This window comes from Nicotiana tabacum, chromosome 20, assembly GCF_000715075.1.
Source record: "Nicotiana tabacum cultivar K326 chromosome 20, ASM71507v2, whole genome shotgun sequence".
Lineage (NCBI taxonomy): Eukaryota > Viridiplantae > Streptophyta > Magnoliopsida > Solanales > Solanaceae > Nicotiana > Nicotiana tabacum.
The window spans coordinates 21,584,915-21,607,973 of NC_134099.1; the positions used below are offsets into that span (position 1 = coordinate 21,584,915).

General features: G+C 34.7%; 2 protein-coding genes across 3 annotated transcripts; one reads left to right on the plus strand and one right to left on the minus strand.

Annotated features, from left to right (window-relative positions):
* The first annotated feature begins 11,709 nt into the window (after positions 1 to 11,709).
* On the plus strand, positions 11,710 to 12,668 carry LOC107792727 (uncharacterized). The gene is made up of 2 exons (XM_016614963.2): positions 11,710 to 12,021; positions 12,225 to 12,668. Exons 1-2 carry the CDS (start codon positions 11,710 to 11,712, stop codon positions 12,666 to 12,668), a joined length of 756 nt encoding a protein of 251 aa, XP_016470449.2.
* A 4,899-nt stretch (positions 12,669 to 17,567) lies between these two features.
* On the minus strand, positions 17,568 to 20,192 carry LOC107812672 (myb family transcription factor PHL8). Of its 2 annotated transcripts, XM_016637822.2 has the most exons (6): positions 19,727 to 20,172; positions 19,518 to 19,594; positions 19,328 to 19,388; positions 19,168 to 19,237; positions 19,013 to 19,082; positions 17,568 to 18,434 (listed from the first exon to the last, which is right to left on the minus strand). In XM_016637822.2, the coding sequence occupies exons 1-6, from the start codon at positions 20,106 to 20,108 to the stop codon at positions 17,856 to 17,858; spliced, it is 1,239 nt and encodes a 412-aa protein (XP_016493308.2). In that variant the 5' UTR covers positions 20,109 to 20,172; the 3' UTR covers positions 17,568 to 17,855. The 2 variants fall into 2 exon arrangements, with proteins under 2 accessions (XP_016493308.2, XP_075096942.1); XM_075240841.1 differs by having other exon boundaries at positions 19,168 to 19,388; positions 19,727 to 20,192.
* Positions 20,193 to 23,059: the final 2,867 nt, after the last annotated feature.

The window sequence follows — 23,059 nt, forward strand, 5'->3', positions numbered from 1 at the left end:
TTGTTCTCTCTCTCTCTCCCTCTTTTTTTTTTTTTTTTTTTTTTAGATAAGTATAGTATTGATGTTGATTTAACTGCTACAACGCATCAACATAATTGTGGGGTTTGAACATAAGCGAGATTTTATTTTAATATCTTAGACGATACGAAAGGTGATGATATACATATATTTATATAATCATGAAAATTTATAAGATAATTGTGGGTGATTTTATAATTAACATTAATTAATAACCTCATAAAAATGCTAATTAATCTACTCTCACAAGTTAATATTCAATAATAGAGTAAAATTAATTTACTCTCACAAGTTAATATTTATCAATAGAGTAACAAATCCCTAAGGAATTTTTACATTCTTATGTCATATACGAAACTATATTACCCTCAATGTTTTCTATGCCATATAGGAAATTATATTACCCTCAATGTTTAAGGTTTGATATAATTACATTTAGTATACTTAATTATCAATTCTATACCATAAATGTTTTAACTGTACATTAATTGTACCTTATGTCACTCCTAAATTTATGGTACCGTATATTCCTCCAAATCCTCACTCCCTACGTTTCTCTCTCTCAACCCCACACCCTCACCCACGTGTCACCACACATCCACGTTTCAAACCATTATTCCCTCTGTTAAAACCAGAAAAATAATTGAAATCTTCTACCATTAACGTCCAAAATCAAGGTTTTTTCTTCTACAATCAGTCAAAATTGAAGTCAAATCTTCAAAGTTTATACACAGCAATAACTTTTGATGGTTATGATTTCGGGTTCCTTCAGTAATATAAGAGAGATGGAAAAGAGAGCAGCAATTCCACCATTGACAGTCGTTAAAAAATTTTGAAGCTTTGAATTCAAATTTGGGTTTTCAAAAATCATTATTTATTTGGATTGAGTGTTGTTGTAAATAATTGAGAATATGGTTTGGAGTTTATATCTCAATTTTGAGGGGTTTTGGTGAATATTAGATTTGGTTTTGGCTGAATTTCAGATTGAAACTCGAAGAAGAAGAAGAAGAAGAAGAAGAAGAAGAAGAAGAAGAAGAAGAAGAAGAAGAAGAAGAAGAAGAAGAAGAAGACATGACATACATTATATTGCAGCAATTGTAGAAAAATTGAAGACTGTTGTTTATTTATTTTTGAGCTTTTGTGTTTTTGTGTTAAATGTTTTGATGTGAGCTTGTTATTCCACTTCGTCTGTTTTGGAGCTAACTTGTGCAGAGGAGAAGATGTTTTTTAAGTTATATATATTGCTATACCTTTAAATTCAAGAATGACTTGTTTTATACATTTAATCTATAACAAAACTGCATATCATTTGAAAAATTAATATGAAAATACAAAATTTCAATGTTTCTACAAATTATCTACAAACTGTTCATAACAGAATTTATCTTTATTTTCGTCTGGAGCACTAAAGTTACTTGATATGCCAACATTTTCCGTTATAGAGGAATACAACTTATCTACAATTTTTTACAACTTTCACACATTATTTCCACCCAGTGAAATACAACTACAATAACATAAAACTTACATACAAATTTTATACAATATGTCTTTTGTATATTTTGTATCTGATTTATACATACTAAAAATAATTTTCATACAACTAATTATATATTATACAACTTATCTACAAATTATTTACAATTTTCATACATTATTTCTACTAAATTATATACAAGTACAATATAATACCACTTAAATATAATTTTTATACAATGTTGTTCAACTTTTATACAATAGTTAAATGAATAAAAGAAAAATAAATAAACAACATAATACAATTTTTCTACAATTTAACCACAATCTTTTTACAATTTCTACAATATAATGTATGTCATGTCGTCGTCTTCTTCTTCTTCTTCTTCTTCTTCTTCTTCTTCTTCTTCTTCTTCTTCTTCTTCTTCTTCTTCTTCTTTGAGTTTCAATCCGAAATTCAGCCAAAACCAAGTCTAATCTTCACCAAAATCCCTCAAAATTGAGATATAAACTCCAAACCATATTCCCAATTATTTGCAACAACACCCAATCCAAACAAATAATGATTTTTGAAAACCCAAATTTGAATTAAAAAGCTTCAAAGCTTTTTAATGGCTGTCAATGGTGGAATTGCTGCTCTCTTTTCCTTTGCTTTGTATTACTGAAATTTGGTCATAATTGCGTTTGATGTAGAAGAATTGTAGAAGATTTAGTCGTTTTTGATTTGTAAATTGTAGAAGAATAATCAATTCGTTTTTGAATTGTAGAAGAATAATTGCGTTTGATGTAGAGACGCTAAATTTGAAACGAAACTGACGAAGAAGATTAATGTGCGTTATTTGCATTTGGAAGATTTGGAAGAATATTTAATCCCTCAATTTTAGCGCGCCTAAATAAGGAAGCCTACAACTACAATGATTCCTTATTTAATGCATGGTCTATATTTTGTAGAAATACTATTAGCATGAAGGGTAATATGTAAACTATGAACATATTTGGTAATATAGTTTCATATATGGTATAGGAACAAAAATTTCCCCTTTCTTAACAGTATAATTGGACGGCTAAAAGTCCAATTTTAGCTTATTGTGTTATTGGGCTTTACAAAATTTTGAGTCATTTAGACCTTCTTTTGGGTGATATCTCATTTTCGCATAAAAATAGCATTGACTAGCCAGTTTTTGGACTGATAATTAAAAAATAGTTAACATTTACAAAGGCGTTGAAAAATAGCTACTATTGTACTGCAATAAGGAAAGTTCCAGTATAATATACTGGAGATTGGTGCAACTGTGTATGAACTTCCAGCATATTATGCTGGAACTCCAGCACACAAAAAGTTTCAGCATAATATATCGGAGATTGAAGCACCTATGTATGAACTTCTAGCATATTATGCTGGACCAGTATATTATGCTGGAATTCCAATATATTATGCTGGAATTTCACATGTAAAAAATTCGAGCTCCAGTATATTATGCTGGAATATTTTCTGAATTTTGAATAATATTTTCGTTCAGATTTATCTTTACATGAAAAGTGGTTAAAATTTGATTACTTTTGAAACTGTGGCTATTTATTAATTATCACTTGTAAATATGGGTATTTTTGAAATTTTCCCATTTCCACTCCAGCTAATTCATGTTTCTCTTTCAATTTCTTTGTTTAAATTTGTACGTCACCTTTCAAATATTCTCATGTGTTTGATGTCGTCCAAATCCACTATTAAAAAGTAAATGGTCATGGTCGCATACAATATAATTTACCCAACTATGAGTCAGGGTCGAATCCCATAGAGAACAATATGTAGGCGATTATGAATGTAAGAAATTTATCAGTTATCGTGCAATGCCAAATGCTTAGAATATAGTTTGGAAAATATTTATATCTAAATGTGGAAATATAAACTAACCTAGAAAGTAATTAAAATGATCAATGGCTACAAGTATGGTTGCATCAGGATTACACTCGAGTAACGATCCAATGTATTTCATGACTTTACAAATATGAGCTAGTTTATGCTAGTTAATCCCCCGTTGTTGATTTCCTTAGTCGTATGTTTCTTATAGCTATGATTTAGTTGTCTCTATCGATCATGAACTCTCCAGCTATCATAACTCTCTCTCAAGTAATTATGATAATTTACTAGACGCACTCTCTCAAGCTACGCTAGCTAGATTCGCATTACAGTTCACTTAGATCGCACCCGAGGTATCGTTATCTCTACTCCAACCTCTAAACCCTCGGTTATGACTCTCGCCTATACTCCGGGAGTGATGTTGTTCAAACAATTACCTAAATATTCACTCTCTCTCAAGCAGATACATAATAAATAGGCACGACTAATTGAGGATCCTTTCAACTAACCAAAATCAAAACGTAGTTGAACAAATAGGGATTAACAACCAACTCAAAACTATATTAATATAACAACAAGTTCATCCACAACGGTTTCACCCAAAACCTTAGATTACCCGGTTCACTACTCATACTAGTGTTCATTCAATACATAAGTACAACAAGGTATTTAATCCACACTTTAAACAAGAATATTTCCATAAACAAGATTCAAGTGTTGGATAAAATACTACACACTTAGATATACAATACAAAGTAAGGAAATGAAGAAAGCAACATAAATGAGGAAGAAAATCTTAACCACAAGTATCAAATCTTCAAAACCAAAGTGTGTGTGCAAAGCCCTAGCTTCCAACCTTGTTCTCTCAAGCCCTAAGAACTGAAAATATGCTAAAGATCCCTAAGATATCTGCTTGGACGAGTATAAAAAATGGTTTGGGGTTGAGAAAATGTGAATTGACTAATCTGCCCAGATCTGATGCCTGTCCACCGCATCTGCGGAACAATTCACGCAGATGTGGTTCCGTAGATGCGGATTCCTTATCGCAGAAACGACGTATAGAGATATGCTTGGTACCGCAGATGCGGACCCCAAAAGTGCAGAAGCGGAAATCCACCCGCAGATACGGGGGTCCTATACAACTCTGTAATAGCATATGCGGTGCAAAAGGCGCAGATGCGCCACCGCATAAGCGACATTATAGCCGCAGATGTGGTTTCTTTCATGCTCAGCCATTTCCGCAGAAGCGGTCATTTTCTCGCAGAAGCGGGGTCGCTTCTGCGACCATCCTTCCACAGATTGGGAATCACTGGGGAGTTTTTGCATGTTTCCACCCTTTTTGCTCAATTCCACTCCAATTGAAATCAAATCATTTCCTGACATCATTTTCCTGAAAATCTAACAATACACACCATAAATGACCTTATATTATAGTTAAATGACATAAAAGTTAAGGAAAAGAGACTAGATTGAGTGGTAAAATCACCACTCATCAACACCCCCAACTTAAAGCTTTAGCTTGTCCTCAAGCAAATTAAAACCATCAATTCAATGAGGATTTACCACGTAAAACACAAGCGGTATTGCTATCATTTACATATCATATTCCCCAATTTAAGCACCATACTTATGGATTTGGTTGGTACTAATAATTAGGCTCAAGTATGTTTATCTTTCCCGAATGACTCCCTCATTTAAAAGCAACTTCAAAAATGTGCAATGGAGTTAAAAATAATCAAGTGACAAGAATAAGTCTCAAGAAGTGACTCGAAAACACTAGTCCTCTACATATGCTCAACTTACTCAATTTCACCAATCCTTCCAAATTCATGTGCCCTCACAAGAAAGAAAGTCCCAAAATTACTATATTTACAATACAACATCGGGGACAAATTTACACAAACACTCACTCTCACAAAGAATTTCAAGTGTTACAGCATCTCATACCATAAGCTTGCCCTTATTTTACTTCATCGCCTATTCAAGAATGTTCGGTTGGAGGTCCCATAAGGACTTTTTAAACTTGTAATGTAGGTTTAGGAAAGGGTCGGATAAGCATTTTGATACAAGTGACTTCACCCTCCTGGAACACTACTCACATTTTTCATTCTTTTGCACTTTGTTTCTCTTCAAACCACATAGCCTCATTGGCATCTAGTTCCCAATGCAGAACCACCTTAAATACCTCTTCTAATTTTCTTCAAGGCTCCATAATTTATATACATACAAATATTCCCCCCTTTTTTATATACCAATTTTTCTTTTGGAGCTTGAATAATCTAATACACACACTTTGAGGTATATGACCATATACTCAATGTACAACCTTACCACTTTTCACTCTGACATCACACCCCCAACTTAGGCTTTTAGCCTTATTCTCAATGTTCAAGGAGGGACGAGTTCAAAATAGGGAATTATTTTACAAAAGGGGACAGGTTTGTAATGAGTTGGCCAAAGAAAAAGGTTTAAAGATTAAAATAGGGTGCTAGTGATATTATTTATACAAAGGTAGGCTTGAAAGTGTAAAGAGGTTTTGCAAATCAAACAAAGAATGCCTAAGCTCATCCCTCCTACCAACATACTATCATTAGCGTTGAAAGACCAACCAGGCAAATTTTAGATGATAAAAGTAAACACAAAATTTATTTGTACAAACACTAACACACATGGCACATGAATTAATCAAGATGGATAGCATCTAGGGCAATATTATTCAAACTAGTGTACAAAGAGTCACTAAAAGAGCCAAAAATTTATCACAAAAATTATTCTTCACCATGCAACTTACTTGTTTTAGTTCAACATCAAAATTCAGAGGGGTATTCTTGATTCATATTTTACATTCAAGAGACTAATTTTATTAGTACCAAATAATTCAAAAGTCTCCTCCTAGCAAAACAGGACTAATTCCCTTAAGAAAGTTGTCACGCCATCTATCATAGGGAAAAGTCACCCGGTTCACTTCAAAAATATTCCTTGGGAAAGAACTGTAGCATGAAGAAAACCCAAGGAAATAGTACTTAAGGAAATAAGCATAAAAGAAAATAAAACTACTAAAAAAAGATACTAAAATAAAAGCACTTATACTAATAACAACAATCAACTAAAGAAAATAAATAATGAAAGAAAAATAGAAATAGACTAATCACACCAAGCTCGGCAAGAGCACCTGCTGCACAAAAGAGCCTGGCAGGCACAAAATATCCATAGCAGCATAATAATAAGCCCGGCGAGGGTACACAATATCCATAGTAACAAAATTAGCCCGGCAAGGGCACACTAATATCAAAGTATGAATAAGTATACTCCTACAGCCACCCCCAACTAAAAACATTGTAGTGTCCTCACTGCACAATATCAAATATAAAGCATAAACAGTTTGAGGGTCTCCCTGAGGTCTGCAGATTAAGGGAGGACGGCAGATCAATGCTGTGCATCGCTCGTGGCCTCATCACTATCAGTCTCCTCAACATTATCATCATCATCACCATCATCACCAGCAGTCTCTGACATGAAGGAATACTCCTCGCTATCATCTTTGGCCGCCACTGGTATCTTCTTGCCTGGGTTTCCCCATTCGAAGATGGCCTTTATGCCTCTCCACAATTTTATCATGAATTTGCCTTCTTCTTGTTCTTCTTCGTCTCCTTCTCAAAGTCTGACTGGAGGTTTACATGTGCCTTGGCCAAGGTACCATATGCCATCTCAAGTCTGGTCACTGATGCAGTCATCTTCTCAAGAGAATCTTTCTGACTATGCTGCGCATCTAAGTAACTCTGCAATTTGTCCCTGGAGAAGTATGAAGGCCTAGGCTGGGAGGATGAAGGCCTACTCGGAAGTTGTGATACTAACTCCCGAATAGATGCAAGCTCGGAGTTCAGCACCCCGAATGGTCCCTCAAGCGCAGCTGCCTGTGAATATGACTCTGAACCAGCAGCCTTGGTGGTGACCTTCCTTTTCTTGCTCTTGACTGCACTACCCTCTCCTGTCACTCTCAGTGGATGAAAAGGTTTATCAGCTGGTAGCCATCGATCGGTGCTACACACCTCAACCTCTGCTCTCATGCATAGCTGGGTGATCAATGAAGGGAACATCATCCCTGCTTCCTTGTCTTGCAAATATCCCTTCATCTCCTGCAGGATGTAGTGACCGACATTCACAGGAATGCCGTCCAGGAGGCATACAATAATCAAATCCCTTGTATAGGAGATATCTGAGACGTTCCCATAAGGAGACACCCGGTTGCATATGATGTACAACCACATTTTTGCTTCAGCAGTGAAGTCAATTGATTTCAACCCTTTTCTCCGGTTACCCCATTTGGCTCTCAGGCTAAGAGGGTAGAGTTTGGAGACAAGCCATTCCCCTTTTTCACAATGATCTTTCTCTTACACCGGCTCCATTGGATAGTTGAGAATCCCAAGAGTGTCATTTATTTGTTCTATCCCAAACCTCACCAATTTTCCTTTGACGACGATTTGTAGGCTTACAAAATCTGTGCGCCTAAGGTTGGCATAGAATTCACGAACCCACTCCTCATTAGCTTTGCATGGAGTGGGAATGAAGCACGACCATCCGGATGTATAGAGACGGGCATGGAAATCTGGGAGCTTCTCAACCAATTTTTCTTCATTGATGCCCTTTTTAAGCACTATCCTTTTATTTACGAGGTCGTTCAAATATCGACGCTCACATGCAGCTAACATGAAGCGTGATTCATCATATGGTTCCTCAACTTCTTCTTCAATTTCATGTTGTTGTCCGCTCATGTTTGGGTCCATTTTAACTCGAAGCACCTACATAAAATTAAAACAAAGTCAGTCGGGTAATAGAATTATGTTAAGCAATCCAAAACACTACAATCAAGCCAAAAAAAATCAGATTGAATGGGCCCGGGAAGGCACTATTGCAAAGCCACTGGAAGTTGCATTTCTGCCCAGTTTTCGCATCTACGGAATAGAGACCGCAGAAGCGGTTCCACTTCTGCGACAATTTGACCGTATCCGCGGTTTTTTTTTTGCCCAAGTTACCTGAAATCGCACCTACGGTAAAATCCTCGCAGGTGCGATACCGCATCTGCGAAAGTTTTGACCGCATCTGCGGATTTCGTCAAGTTCTTCAACTACCCAGATTTTTTTTTTAATTTTTGGTTCTCAAACCCAATTTTGGCATCTAATTTATACTCAAAACTTCTAAATTAGTGCAGTACACGAGATTATAGTTCTATTGGGACTGATTTTACGGTGTTTAGCAAGAGATTTTCTTTTAAATAATTTGTCGAACATCTTGCAAGCACTTGAAAAATGACCTCTTCTTTTTACAAATTGGGTACTCAGATTTCCCACACATTTGTTTCAACAGCAGCAGCACACTCATGAATCTCTCAACCAATATCCCTCACTTCCTAAAACTAACAGACGTGAAATCGTAAAAAAAATGAACACATCAAAATAAAATAAAACAAAAAAATTTTGGGTTGTTGGCAATGAAGAAGAAGAAAAAGAAGGAAAAGAGAAGAGAAGTAGATGAGGGTTCAGAGGAAATTACCTGAGTCGAGTGCAGTAGAATTCACACGTGATGGATGATTTGGAGTATGTTAGAGATGGGGGATTTATTATTTTAGAGCTGGGGGAAAACATTACCTGGGCAAATGAGGTTTCTAAAATGTTTGTCTAATTTTAAGACCTGCTCGATTTCTGCATTTGCGGATCTTTTGCCGCATCTGCGTCGCCGCTTCTGCGGCCAGATAGACGCTTCTGCGAGGATTGTCACTTATGCGGTTGTAAAATCGCTTCTGAGTTAACGAATCTGCGGTCAAAAATTCACAGATGCGGTAATGCCAGAAGATTGATACACAGATTCTACAGCTACTGGTTTTGGCCCTCCGGACCACTCCGACCTGCTCAAATCAACTCCAAAAAAATCTAAAACTTGGCAGATTAGTTACAAATATTATTCTAAGCTATTCGAAAAAGGAAGATTTTAAAAATGGCCAAAAATTTTGAGAACGATGGGTTGCCTCCCACCAAGCGTCGTATTTTAACGTCGTGGCACGACGCAAACAACGTTACCACTTTTCTCGCCACTTGGATGATATGAACTGGGCACCTAGCTTGGAATCAAGCTTGTGACCACGAGCGATGGGGGGTGGTAAGTCGATGATCAAGCCAATCCTTAAGTTCTTCATTTTGCACTTCTTGGCTCTCAGGTGAGGAATGTCATTTTGCTTTCTTGCTTCCTCAAACTGTAAAATGTATGATTGTTGCCTTTCCTGCTTGCAATCCCTCATTGACCCGTGCAGTTAAATTTTCATATCACCACACAATTTCAATGTTGAAAAATGCTTGGAATGTGACTTCAAACCATCACTTTGCAATTTTTCTCGGATTTTGACAACCTCTTTTTTCCCCGGGTTAGAGTCAATTTCAACCACATTTTCATTTACACCGGTTGACTCTAATTCCATATTTTTCTTGGAATTATTAACACTCATGAGGTCGGTTAGCGTATGTTCAATTCTTGAATCCTCAAAGTAAAGCTCGCTTTCTTCCTCGGAATTGGACTTTTCTTGGCTTCCTTCCACACTCTCAAGTTGGTGGGCATAGTGTGCCTCAACCAATATTTGCATTTGATCCTCCAAAGTGCGGATATGTTCATCATTGTGAGCCAAACCTTGTTTCCAGTCCTCGAGTGCAAAGTTGTGCTTCTCCTTATTTTCAAGAATGGTCTCCAACATGAGCATCATCTTCTCATTTTGAGCAATTGCGAGTTCTTCTTGGTTTTGTTCAAGTGCCAAGGGAGGATTTTCAGCTTCCACATCTAAGGAAAATTCTTGGCTATCATTAACTTCCGAGGATTTTTGGACCTCCAAAGCTTCAAGCATTTCCTCCATTTGCACATTCAACCTTTCAAGTGCCAAGTCATTTTGGAGACTATTCTCCAAAAGCTCCTCCAAGGCACTTTGTTCTTTGTTTCCTCCTTCAAGTAGGCATTCTAACATGAGCTTGAACTCTCCATTTCGGTCATGCTCAACTTCTTCTACTTCCATAGCCCTATAATTTTCTTCACAAAAAGTAGAATCATCATAGTGGGGGCTTGGGGAAGGGAAGGACAAATAAGCACAATCATCCCAATGACCATTTTGAAAACCACACTTATCACAAATACTCCACTCATGGGTTTGAGAATGTGCGCACAATCCACTCCCGGAAGAATTTAAATAATTTTGCCATGAGTGTGGTCCTCCACAATAAGGACATGGGTCATCAAAGTATGAACAACTACCATCCGACCAATTTTCATTATATGATGCCATTTTTCAAAACTAAGAAAATAAACAATAAAAATAGACCAAGGTAACAAAAAATAATTACACAAATATTCACAAGTTTGGACTCAAGCACTTATGCTTACTTCTCAAACAACCTAAATTACGCCAAATTCGTTCCCCGACAACAGCGCCAAAATTGATGTCGTCCAAATCTACTACTAAAAAGTAAATGATCACGGTCGCATGCAATATAATTTATCCAACTACGAACCGGGGTCGAATCCCACAGAGAACAATATGTAGGCGATTAGGAATGTAAGAAAATTATCACTTATCGCGCAATGCCAAATGCTTAGAATATGGTTTGGAAAATATTTATATCTAAATGTGGAAATATAAACTAACCTAGAAAGCAATTAAAATGATCAATGGCTACAAGTATGGTTGCATCGGGATTACACTCGAGTAACGATCCAATGTATTTCATGACTTTACAAATATGAGCTAGTTTATGCTAATTAATCCCCCGTTGTTGATTTCCTTAGTCGTATGTTTCTTATAGCTATGATTTAGTTGTCTCTATCGATCATGAACTCTCCAACTATCATAATTCTCTCTCAAGTAATTATGATAATTTAATAGACGCACTCTCTCAAGCTACGCTAGCTAGATTCGCATTACAGTTCACTTAGATCGCACCTGAGGTATCGTTATCTCTACTCCAACCTCTAAACCCTCGGTTATGACTCTCGCCTATACTTCGGGAGTGATGTTGTTCAAACAATTACATAAATATGCACTCTCTCTCAAGCAGATACATAATAAATAGGCACGGCTAATTGAGGATCCTTTCAACTAACCAAAATCAAAACGTAGTTAAACAAATAGGGATTAACAACCAACTCAAAACTATATTAATATAACAACAAGTTCATCCACAACGGTTTCACCCAAAACCTTAGATTACCCGGTTCACTACATTTGGACAAATATAAGGTCCAAATTCAAGAAGGGACATTTACAATTACATGAATTGTACTTTGCTACAGCACGGTCATATACTCTGGATGAATTTAATGAAAGGATGTTGAAGATTGAAGAGGTAGACCCACATGTGAAATCTTACCTATATGATATTGGCTATCATAGATGGTCAAGAGTACATGCAACGGTGTATAGAACTTTTACTATGACATCAAACATTGCCGAGTCGTTGAATGCTGTAACAAAAGAGGCAAGAGAGCTGCCAATATTTGATCTATTAGAGTATATGAGGACGCTTCTTGAACGTTGGACGAAAGAGAAGTTATTGAAGGCAAAGGGTACTTTCACGTACCTTGGGTACAAATTCAACAAAGAATTGGATGACAACAATACATTATCTCAGAAACTAAGGGTAAGATCTGTTTGTTTGGTGCAAAAAAAATAAATTGCTTAATATGCATTGTTTCCAGATTGTAGATAAACTGTAGTCAAATTATGGGTAATTGTAGATTGTAGATAAGTTGTAATGTATTTGTAGCTCATTTGTAGGTAAGTTGTGGATAATCCTTTTTAATGATTGATATATTATTATTTCTGTTTGTTCTTCAATTGTAGGTGAGGGCTTCAACAGATCATATACATACTGTGTTAGATGGTGTGAAGCGGTACATTGTGTGTCTAGAAAACAAGAAATGTAGCTGTGGACAATTCCAACTTGATGAACTTCCATGTGCGCATGCTTTGGCAGCATTAAGGCATAGGAATGAAACATACGAAAACTATTGCTCTCCGTATTACACAAGGAAGAGCCTTCTGCTTACCTATGAAATGCCAGTAAATCCTCTTCCTGATGAAAGCAAATGGGATGTGCCACAACATATTTTGGATGAGGTAGTAAAGCCACTGGCGGGAGATAAAAGGCAGCCAGGGAGACCTCACAAGGAAAGATATAAAACATTTGATGAAATAAAGTCAAAGAAGTACAAGGTGTCATGTGGAAATTGTGGAGGTGAAGGGCATAACAAAAGAACTTGCAAGAATGCGCCCAAAAAGAAATGAATATCATGTAGTTAAAATAGTTATTCAAAATAAATGTTAGTGAGTTCAAATTATCTGACTTTTTTGTGTAATCGTTCAAGTTTTTGAAGATGATTATGAAGTATACTACAATTTGTGTATTTGCGTTTAATATGATTTTATGTATTCTGTCAAGCATCTAAATTTGTCTTTTTTTATAGCTTAGTTAAACTTTAATATTTACTATATACAAAACAACTAATATTAATGAAGAATTCATTCAATGTAAACTGTTTCCAGATTGTAGTTAAAATGTACTTTAAATGTAGTCTAATTGTAGTCCTGTTAATAATTTGTAGACGATTTGTAGTTAAAATGTAGTTTAAATTGTTGTCTTGTTAATAATTTGTAGATGATTTGTAGATTAATTGTGGATAATTTATTTATATGATTCCTGTATTTATTTCATATTTTGGTTGTGTACCTTAATTATAAATGACAGTTATATACAGAAATTACCTAGAACTTGAAGGTATTTCATAAAAATTACTTGAAGATTAAAGGCAAATTGTATTCTAGCAAATCAGAGTACTCGAGTTTAGTGTAATGAAGATAAAGTGCTGTAAACAACCAAAATGACATATTTCCTACAATGTATTCCACTTCAACTACAAAATGACATCAACTAAACTAGGAACACAACTCTATTTCTTCTTTCTCTGTACTCTAGTCCTCTCATTTTTAGCAGGAGCACCCTTCCTCCTTACTAGCCTGCCTGTAACCTCACTTTCACTGATTGACCCATCTTCTTGCTTCTTTGTAGCATAGTCCCATAGTAGAGCTCCATAGCGTCTACGGTGTTGGTCGATATCAGAAAGATCTTCTTTTGGGATTGCCAAATCTCCAAGGCTAACATACTCCGCAAAAGCCGCCACAAATACACCACAATCGCTGCATAAGATCAAATTTTTTTATTATGTAACAATTGATTAAAATAAAATAATTAAACATATAGAAAGGGAGAATAGTTTTTTTGCAGTGATCCTTCCTTTTGCTGTGGAATCTCCGCAACCATCCACTGTATGTTGAGAGGGTCTGTAACTGGTTTCTCAATGTATGCCTTTGTGGTCTTGAAGTCAATGTCATTACGTTTCCCGTAGAAACCAGTGCAAGACAAATACAGAGGGATAATGATTGAAAACTTATCAACCAATGATTCAACAGTGTTATGACGGTTTGAAGACACCATGGAATCATAAACATAAAGTTGCTTGTCCGCTATGTCGAAAACGAGTAACAACCAATGGAAATTATCTACAATGTTCACAGGCATGATGACATAGTCAACTACATCTCAAGCAACATTAGCAAGAAGTACCTCCTGTTTATCACCTTCATAACACTCTTCACAGAAACATCTATGAACTCTCGAAGGCTTGAGAGTTCCTCAAAAACAGCCTTCCTAAATTCAGCTAACTTTCCATCAACCTAAAAATTAAATATATAATTAGTTGGTAATCTTATTCAAAGTGCTACAGTTCCACTACAATTTAACAAAGATTTGTGCAATACCAACATGGCTCAATATAGAATTATACCACAAATTAACTACAATGTATAACATACAATAATTGTTATGGAATGAAGTTAAATTGTAGCAAAAAATGTCTTTATATTGTATTTATTTATATTACCTGCTCAATCCCCTTTTCCAACTTCCTGAGCTTGCTAGTCACAGATTCAGTGTCCTCTTGACAATCTGTATCTTTGGGTTCAAATGTTGGAGAAGCAGCAATTGGAACCTGTGATGATTGAGCACCATGTGCATCTTCATACTGAATCTTGTCTGGCAGATTAAGCACTCCAATCTCTTCTTCAGATTCAGTGATGCTTGTGAACTGAATGATGGAAATAACAGTTAGTTCAAGTAAATAAAAAAATGTAGATTAATTGTAGTTATTATGAAGGTAAATGTAACATCATACAAAAGTGAAAAAATATACCTTGAGCCACTCAGGCTTGATCATCTTCTCTTCAATTGCAGTTAACCAAATCTGGCCCTTTGTAGCTGACCATCTTAAAATGCGAGGTATAGATTCAGAACATCTCATCAAGCTCCGTACTGACGGACGAGCAACACTCATATAGCCACACTTGCAAGGCTAATGAGCATCCCCGTATCAGATAAGAATGCACATGGGAATTAAGACGATGTCAGACAGATTCAATAACCTGCTTAAAGGATTTGATACCCCATGGGTATGACTCAAAATTACCAGACTCTATCAGAAAGAACATAAACTTGTCTATGAAAGACACATGGTCTTTATCAGAAGGACAAACAAAAAATTCCAACAGATAAAGAATGCACAACCTCACTGCATCCTCATCGTTTTCCCAAGCTTTATTTGTGACTACATTTTTCAAATGCCACTTTTCAACCCTTTGTTTGTTCGAAAAATAGGTAGTCATTAAATGGCTAACATAAGTGGAAGTGTAGCCATAGTCTGAAAACTTATTCACACAATTTAGACCAGTAATCAACCCAAATTCTCTCAAGTAAAAATTCAATTTTTCACCTATCAATAGTACTGAAAAATATGAGTCAATAGACTTTGACAATTCATACTTCATCAGAAGATGAATTGCTTGGTTTTGCATACTGATTGTGGGGAGACCAAATAAGTAACCAAAATAAGTTTTTTGGAAAAGCTTTAAAGCATTTGGAGAAAGTAAAGTTTTTATCTGGCTAGGTATGCTCGGATCACACAAACTATGGAATCTAAGCACACCATAATCAACATTTTGTGGTACAAAGTAATGGCCATTCTGCAGAAAATAAAAAATTATTGAACATTAGTAGTTAGCATAAAAAAGAAGCAGTAATCTACATATAACTACATGATAACTACAAAATATAACTAAAAGAAGAACAGCCTACCTACACCTATAACTACAAAACAATACAAGACATCTACACATATAAACATTATCTCAAAACAATAAGGAAGAAAAGGGTAACTACAACTCTATAACTACAAAAATATAACAGTTAGTTCAAGTAACTCACAAAATGTAGATTAATTGTAGTTAGTATGAAGGTAAATGTAGCAGCATACAAAGTAAAAAATATACCTTATCTACAATTTATCTAGCAGACTACAAAACAACTACAAAATGACTACATTTATGCACTGTCTAAAAATCACAATTACAATTAACCTACAAAATTGAGACAAACAATCTACAAAATTTGGACAATTCCACATTTTATCAAAAAACACTTGAACAACAGATTTTTACAACCAAAATCACACTAAAAACTGTAAAGAAAAATAATTAGTGTTTACCTTTACCAAAATCTTTTTGTGAACCAATTTTGTGAACCAATTTTCGGTTTTGATGAAGAAGGAGAGACCTTGGATTTTTTCACAGATGGAATTTTAAGGGAATGTTCAACAAAATCATCATCTACACACAACTCTTTGCCTTTTCGTTTGAGTTGTTTCTCGACTGGTTTATCACCTCCACCATCATCAACATCGTGCAAATGCTTGGTTCTCATCTCCGCACGGATTTGTCTAGGAGACGAAATACTAGTAGTAGGTTCACTTGCATGTGTCGATTTTGCGTTTTTGGGTGGTGATTTTGGTGTTAAAACACCCAAATCAAAGGATGGGATATCAGCTAATGTAGCTTTTGAAGCTTTTTTTTTTGGAGTGCTGATTTTTTTCATGATTTGGGACTTGAAAAAACAGATGCAACTTCAAAATAGGATTTTGTGAAATTTACTGGAAAAGAAAATTGTAGAATCGTGGGTAACTGATGGTAAACATGGGTGAGAGGCGAGTATACGAAAATGGGGGAATTAACTGAAGATAAAACGTGGGGGGGTGTGGGAGGTGGGAGGAGAGAGAGGCGGGTAAACGAAAATGGGAAAATATACGCTCCTAAATTAACGCCTAATATAAAGAAGCATTAATTATACCCTTAATTTGAATTGTGGTATATAAATGGTAATTTGGTATGCTGAAATGTAATTAACACAATCCTTAAACATTGAGGGTAATAAGGTTTCATATATGGTATAGGAAGGTAAAATTCACTTTTCAATTTCCTTACAGTGCCTTGAATTTTAGGGTGAAATTAAAAAATAGCCAGATTTACAAGTGGTAATTAAAAAATAGCCACGGTTTTAAAAGTAATCGAAATTTAGCCATTTTTCATGTAAAGATAAATTTGAACGGAAACATTATTCAAAATCCAAAAAATATTCCAGCATAATATACTTATCCAGCATAATGTGCTGGAAGTTCATACAGAGGTGCTCCAATCGCCACTATATTATGCTGGAACTTTCCGTGTGTTAGAGTTCCAGCATAATATGCTGGGAGTTTATACACAGGTGCATCAATCTCCAGTATAATATGCTGGAATTTTTCGAGTTGCAGCAAAATAGTAGCTATTTTTCAATGACTTTGCAAGCGCGGACTATTTTTCAATTACCAGTCCCAAAACTGACTAGACCGTGCTATTTACGATGTGTTGATAAACAAAATGCCCTATTTTCTTATGGAGTACTTTTATTCATTTGTATTGATATCTAAAGCAATTTATAAATATTATTTTTTGGTGTACTTCCAAGTTCCTTGCTTGCATCTTTAGAAAAGGATATCATGAAATGGGATTCCTGGAATATATACATTGTCCAAGTTTAACAGTTCATATGCAGATGAGTAAGAATATGGTATCAGAAGAAAAAAAGAAAGGATGCCATTTATCTATACATATTCTCTTGAGTTATTGTTCAACTTTGAATAATCTTTCAACATCTTATTCATATTGACTATCTGTCTTGGGCTCATTCTCTGCATTGGAATATATGCATGTTCTTTTGTAAATGTGAAACAAGAAAAAAGGGGTTGTGCATTTGTGCTCTCATCAATGTGAATATACTTTGAAAAGTTCTTTCAGTTTCATTCACAAAATAATATACATATACTTCTCTATAAACAACATTACTAGCTGTAGGAATCAATGACTATATAGGGTAATAAGGAAAAAATAAAGTATAACAGCCTCATGCAGAAATGCAGGGTAAAGCTGCGGACAATAGATCCTTGCGGTCCAGCTCTTCCTTGGACCCCGCATATAACAGAAACTTAGTGCACCAGGCAGCCCTTGAGCTTATAAGCATATATCTATTAATGAAATTACCAAATACACTAACTATAGCCTTTGAAATTGCTCTACTTCCTTGTTGTTCAAGTCTATAACTTTTGGACCATGTTTATATTCATTTGGGCACTTATTCAAATCAATGGTCTCCAAAAATTCAATCTTGGCCAAATTTTCACTTCTTTGATTGTGGCATCTTTTACGAGATGGTTGTTCAACACATATATCATCACAAATGTTATTTCTTCTTCTCTTTTTTTCTTTAGTTTCTGGATTCAATGAGAGAGCAATAGAAGTATTCGTGTTCCGCGTATTATTCTGATCTTCTTTCCATCCTGAGCTCTCAGAAGATGTTAAAGAACTTTCAAGTGAACACAAGATTTCACCATTCAATTGTTTTCTCTCTGTATCTTTTGAAATTGAACCATCAATTTCTGTTATTGCTGATAATGGAGAAGTTGGACAACAACCCATGTTAACCATTGAAACTAATTGAGAGAGTTCAGCTTTAGCAAGTTCTACTCCAACTGAGGAAGTATCATATCCTGCTAGTGTTTCTTGTGCTTTCTTCAAAACTGATTGTAAATACTTGCCTTGAGCTTCCATCCTTAGTTGTAAATGTCTTTGTACCTAACATACATACAAATTTATAAATACACAACAACAACAACAAACAACAACAATAATGCATTAATCCCAAGCAAGTTGGGGTTGACTATATGAATCCTCACTAAATATATCGCACAATTTAAGCTCATCTCAATCAAATAAAAAGGTCAGCTTGGTGTACTAAGCTCCCGCTATGTTCGGAGTCCGGGGAAGGGTCGGACCACAAGGGTCTACTGTACGACTTACCCTATATTTCTGTAAGAGGCTATTTCCACGGCTGTTTCAATCAAATATTATACAATATAAAAATAAAAATTACAAGATTAAAAATTTGTACAGATGTGAGGAAATTAACTAGTTTTACGTTGATCGTTAGACTGCTACAACCCTCCTCTTTTATCTTGGCTCAGGACCGCTAACGTGAGTAGATTTCGCTGGTGTGAGCTTACTCACATTTCCGATTCCAAACCCGTACAAAGGAGGAGGTTTGCGGTAGACTGACACAACCAACATAAAACTAGTCAAATTTATGTTGGATCCTCATACACATAAAATTATGCACATGAACATAAGCTAATAATCATATTAGATAAATTTACCTCAATCTGTTGATGAAGTTTCCTCTGTACCTCCATTTGCATTTGTAAAGCTCTAGCTATTTTCCAACTCCTGACAAAAATTTTAACTAGTGAGATGCTGTTATTGCTTTGTTTTCTATATTACTTTATTGCATTCAATGGGAAACTGTCATTACTCATTCATTTGATTCTGAGCTCCATCACAATTGTCCAAAGATAACTTATCACTCTGAGGCTCTCTGAATTCTGCATCAAAATAAGTCCTCTGATTTAAGCCTCTTGAGATTTCATTTTCCTTTCTATCTTCAGGTACTATTGCAAACAACTTCAACTTACCTTCTTGTTTGTTGGCATCAAAAGATTGATCAGTGGCTTGACTTTTCCCAAGACGATATTTCTGTACAGCAAAAAGAGTACTAATCAATCAGTGAGTGTCTGCGTATATATACTACCCTCTCCAGACCCTACGGAGATTTTTACTAGGTTTTTTGTTGTTGTGGTTGTAACGTGACAATGAGACAATTACCTGCAAATGACTCTTGAGGTGATATAAAGTTAGCCCATGTATATTCATCACTCTCATCAATGATTTTGGTGTTGCCTCTGCATTGTCAATCAAATAACAATGTTAGAATCGATAACAAGACAGTTACACCTGTGTCGAATCCTCCAAAATTATGGAGGATTTAACAGGGTGCAACAATATTTTTAGAGAATTCGAGCAATAGTACTCACTCTCTGGACCTCCTAGTTGAGCGACTGCATCGACGAATCGTTGGTGGAGATCAGGAGTCCATTTTAATCTAGGCTTAGCATCACTTGACAAAATTAAGTTCATATCCTTATTTTGTTGTGCATTTTGAAGAGCCATTGTTTTTTCTTTTGTTGTTGTTGTTTTACAACTTACTAGGATAACAAGGTACAATATGTGTAGTGGATTGAAACATGGAAAAGAGGTTGTTTTGTGCCTAAAAAATGTGGGAAAACTAGTAGTATATATAATTGGGAAGTAGTTAAGGGTGTCCCATGTTGTTCTCACTCCATATCTGGAAACATATGTTGAGAAAGGAATATATGCCTTATGAGCTGTGGCCCTTCTTTTCTTCCCATTTCCCATTTCATATCAAACTTTTCCTTTATTTTATTTTCTTTTATTTCCAAGTAATTTTCTTTCTCTTTGTTTGACTTGAAGGGAGTCTTGGTGTAACTGGTAAAATTGTTGTCATGTGACCAGGAAGTCACAGGTTCGAACCGTGGAAATAGCCTCTTGCAGAAATACAGGATAAGACTACATACGATAGGCCCTTGTGGTTCGGTCCTTCCCCGAACCTCGCGCATAGCAGAAGCTTAGTGCACCAAACTTTTTTTTCTTCTTCTTCTTTGACTTGAAAGGGTGTGAGAGAATCTTTGATACAGCAAAAACAAAGAAAGCAAAACACACTTCAATTTAAGTCTCAAAAGGAGAGAAAAGGAGAAAAAAGTGTTTAATTTGTTTTTACCTTCCTGTTTTTCCTTCTTATATTTCTCTCTCTTTCGCTTTGATTCCCCTACTGAAAATAGGCAACCCCACCATTATATATAATGGGAACTAACTTTTTGCTAAAAATTTAAGAGGAGCCTTTGATAATATGGATTGCTTTGATTGGTATTTTCTTTTTTGGAGATATTGAAAAAGGATTCTTTAAAACAATTATTTTCTTCTTTCTTGTATGTTAATAATTCTTTTTTTGTTGTATTTCTTTCTTTTTTGGCAGCTTCTTTTTGTTGTTTTTTAGAGATGAAGGAATCAAAGAATCTAGTAATAGATTTTTAGGACAAACTTTGCCGTATTTATGTTATCAAGAAGTACTAATTTAATTATACGTTAAGATAAGAGTGGAGCAAAACCAGCCCCTTTTAATAGAACTAATATTCAAATTATGCCATAATCCAAACTCTTAATTTTTGTGATTTTCCTATGTCTTGTTCAATCTTTGAATTATCAGATGTCCTACAAGTATATGCTTGATATGAACTATGCATATGATCACGACCACCCAAAAGAGAGAGGAATGAAATCAAACAGTTATTATTATTTTAATGTAAAAGTTGCTATGTTTGACAGATAATAATGAAATGGCATCAAACTTGGAAGAATTATTCATTGGGACCCTTCCATTGCATAGAATTTGCAATAACCAAGTTCATATCTCATTTAAGAATCAACTATACGAATCGTTGGAATTTATTTACCTTTATACATACAAAAAGAAAAAGGAACAAGTTCATTTATCCAAGAAAATGGAAATGAAATGGTTGAAATTTGTAGCATATGTAAGGCTGGTATGAGGACGATTAACTAATAAGAATAGATTCTGTACTCTATTGTTAGCTGAAGAGCCAAGAAAGGTATATATATTATCATTCTAAGACTTTATGATCACATTTTGAGTCCATTACTCAAATGGTCATTCAACTATTTAAAATTATCTCCTAAAGTTACTTTTCTTTCATTTGTAACAACAAAGTCACTGAACTATACCTATTGCACTCAAAAGGTCACTCAACTAGATTTTTCAAATTTTGGAGTGTCAAATACCTATTTTACCCTCTAAATTATAAATATTTATCTTCTTTTTATTTATTTTTTAACTTTTTTAACTTTTTAATATTATGATTTTTCCCTTTTTAATTTACATTATGGACTTATCTATAGAATAAATAAATATTATTTATAAATTAAAAAATAAAAAGTATTTAAGTATATATAATGCCGGAATAACAAAATAACGAGCATAGTAAAAAAATTAATTAGAATAATTTATTAGTAATAATAATTTTAGTATTAAGAACAAAAATTCAAAAAGTTATTTACACAATTCAGAATGAAAGAAAATAAAGGTTATAAAATATATATTCCATGCACGTAATATAAAAATAATTATTTCTTTACGTGCGTGAAATATATATTTTACAACCTTTATTTTCTTTCATTCTAAATTGTGTAAATAAATTTTTGAATTTTTGTTGTTAATACTAAAAAGTTTTTAAAAAAATATAAAGAAGATAAATGTTTATAATTTAGAGGGTAAAATAGATATTTGGTAATCCAAAATTTGAAAAATCTAGTTGAGTGACCTTCTGAGTGCAATAGGCATAGTTCAGTGACTTTGTTGTTACAAACAAAAGAAAAGTGACTTTAGGAGATAATTTTGGATAGTTGAGTGACTATTTGAGTAATTGACTCTTTTGTTATGCTAAGGCCGAGAAGTATCCAACATCAAAGGCATATTTGACCATATTGAGGTTCAACTAACATCACGGTTCTAGTCGTGAAAACCTCTGGTAGAAATATAAGGTAAGATTATGTGCAATAAATTTAATATGGGCCGAATCTCTTCTGGATCTCACACATAACAAGAGTTTAATACATCAAATTGTCCTTTTAAGGTTCAACTGAAACAAACATTTTCCTATGCAGGCGTATACACTATATGAAGGGTTAACTGAACTCAGCTTTACGCACACATAGCACAAATAAATTTGAAAAACATCACTATAATTTCAGAATTTGCATCTATTTGTATCTATTTAGTGATCAGTCCGCTAGTTTCTTTGCTCCCGCTCGATCTTCCTTTTCTATTTTCTTCCAATAGTTCGACCTATCCAGAAAAATTGTCGGCCTACAAATGTGGTTTCGATCCTTCCGGTAATGCCAGAAGTCGTTTTGATATAAGATTTTATCTTGTTTCCATTTTATTTATTATTCCTGATCCAACAAATAAAATTTTGAACCTCATAAAAAGTTTAATAGATTCAAAGATAAAAATATAAAGGTTAAACTCGTCAAATTCAACAAAATCAGTCTTTGAGTCTAGCTTCGTGCTTATATGATTGACACCATTCTTCATCCACCCACCAGCTGAGTACTGAGTAGCATGGGGTGGGTTTCTTTAATTACCTCTCTTTTCTTCTTTTTCCCTTTAATCAACACACGAACGTAGAAACTATTAAAAAGTTACATAATTCTTGTACTATATTGCAAAAAAATAGAAGATTAGTGTGATAAAAAGGAGGAAAAGAATTGGC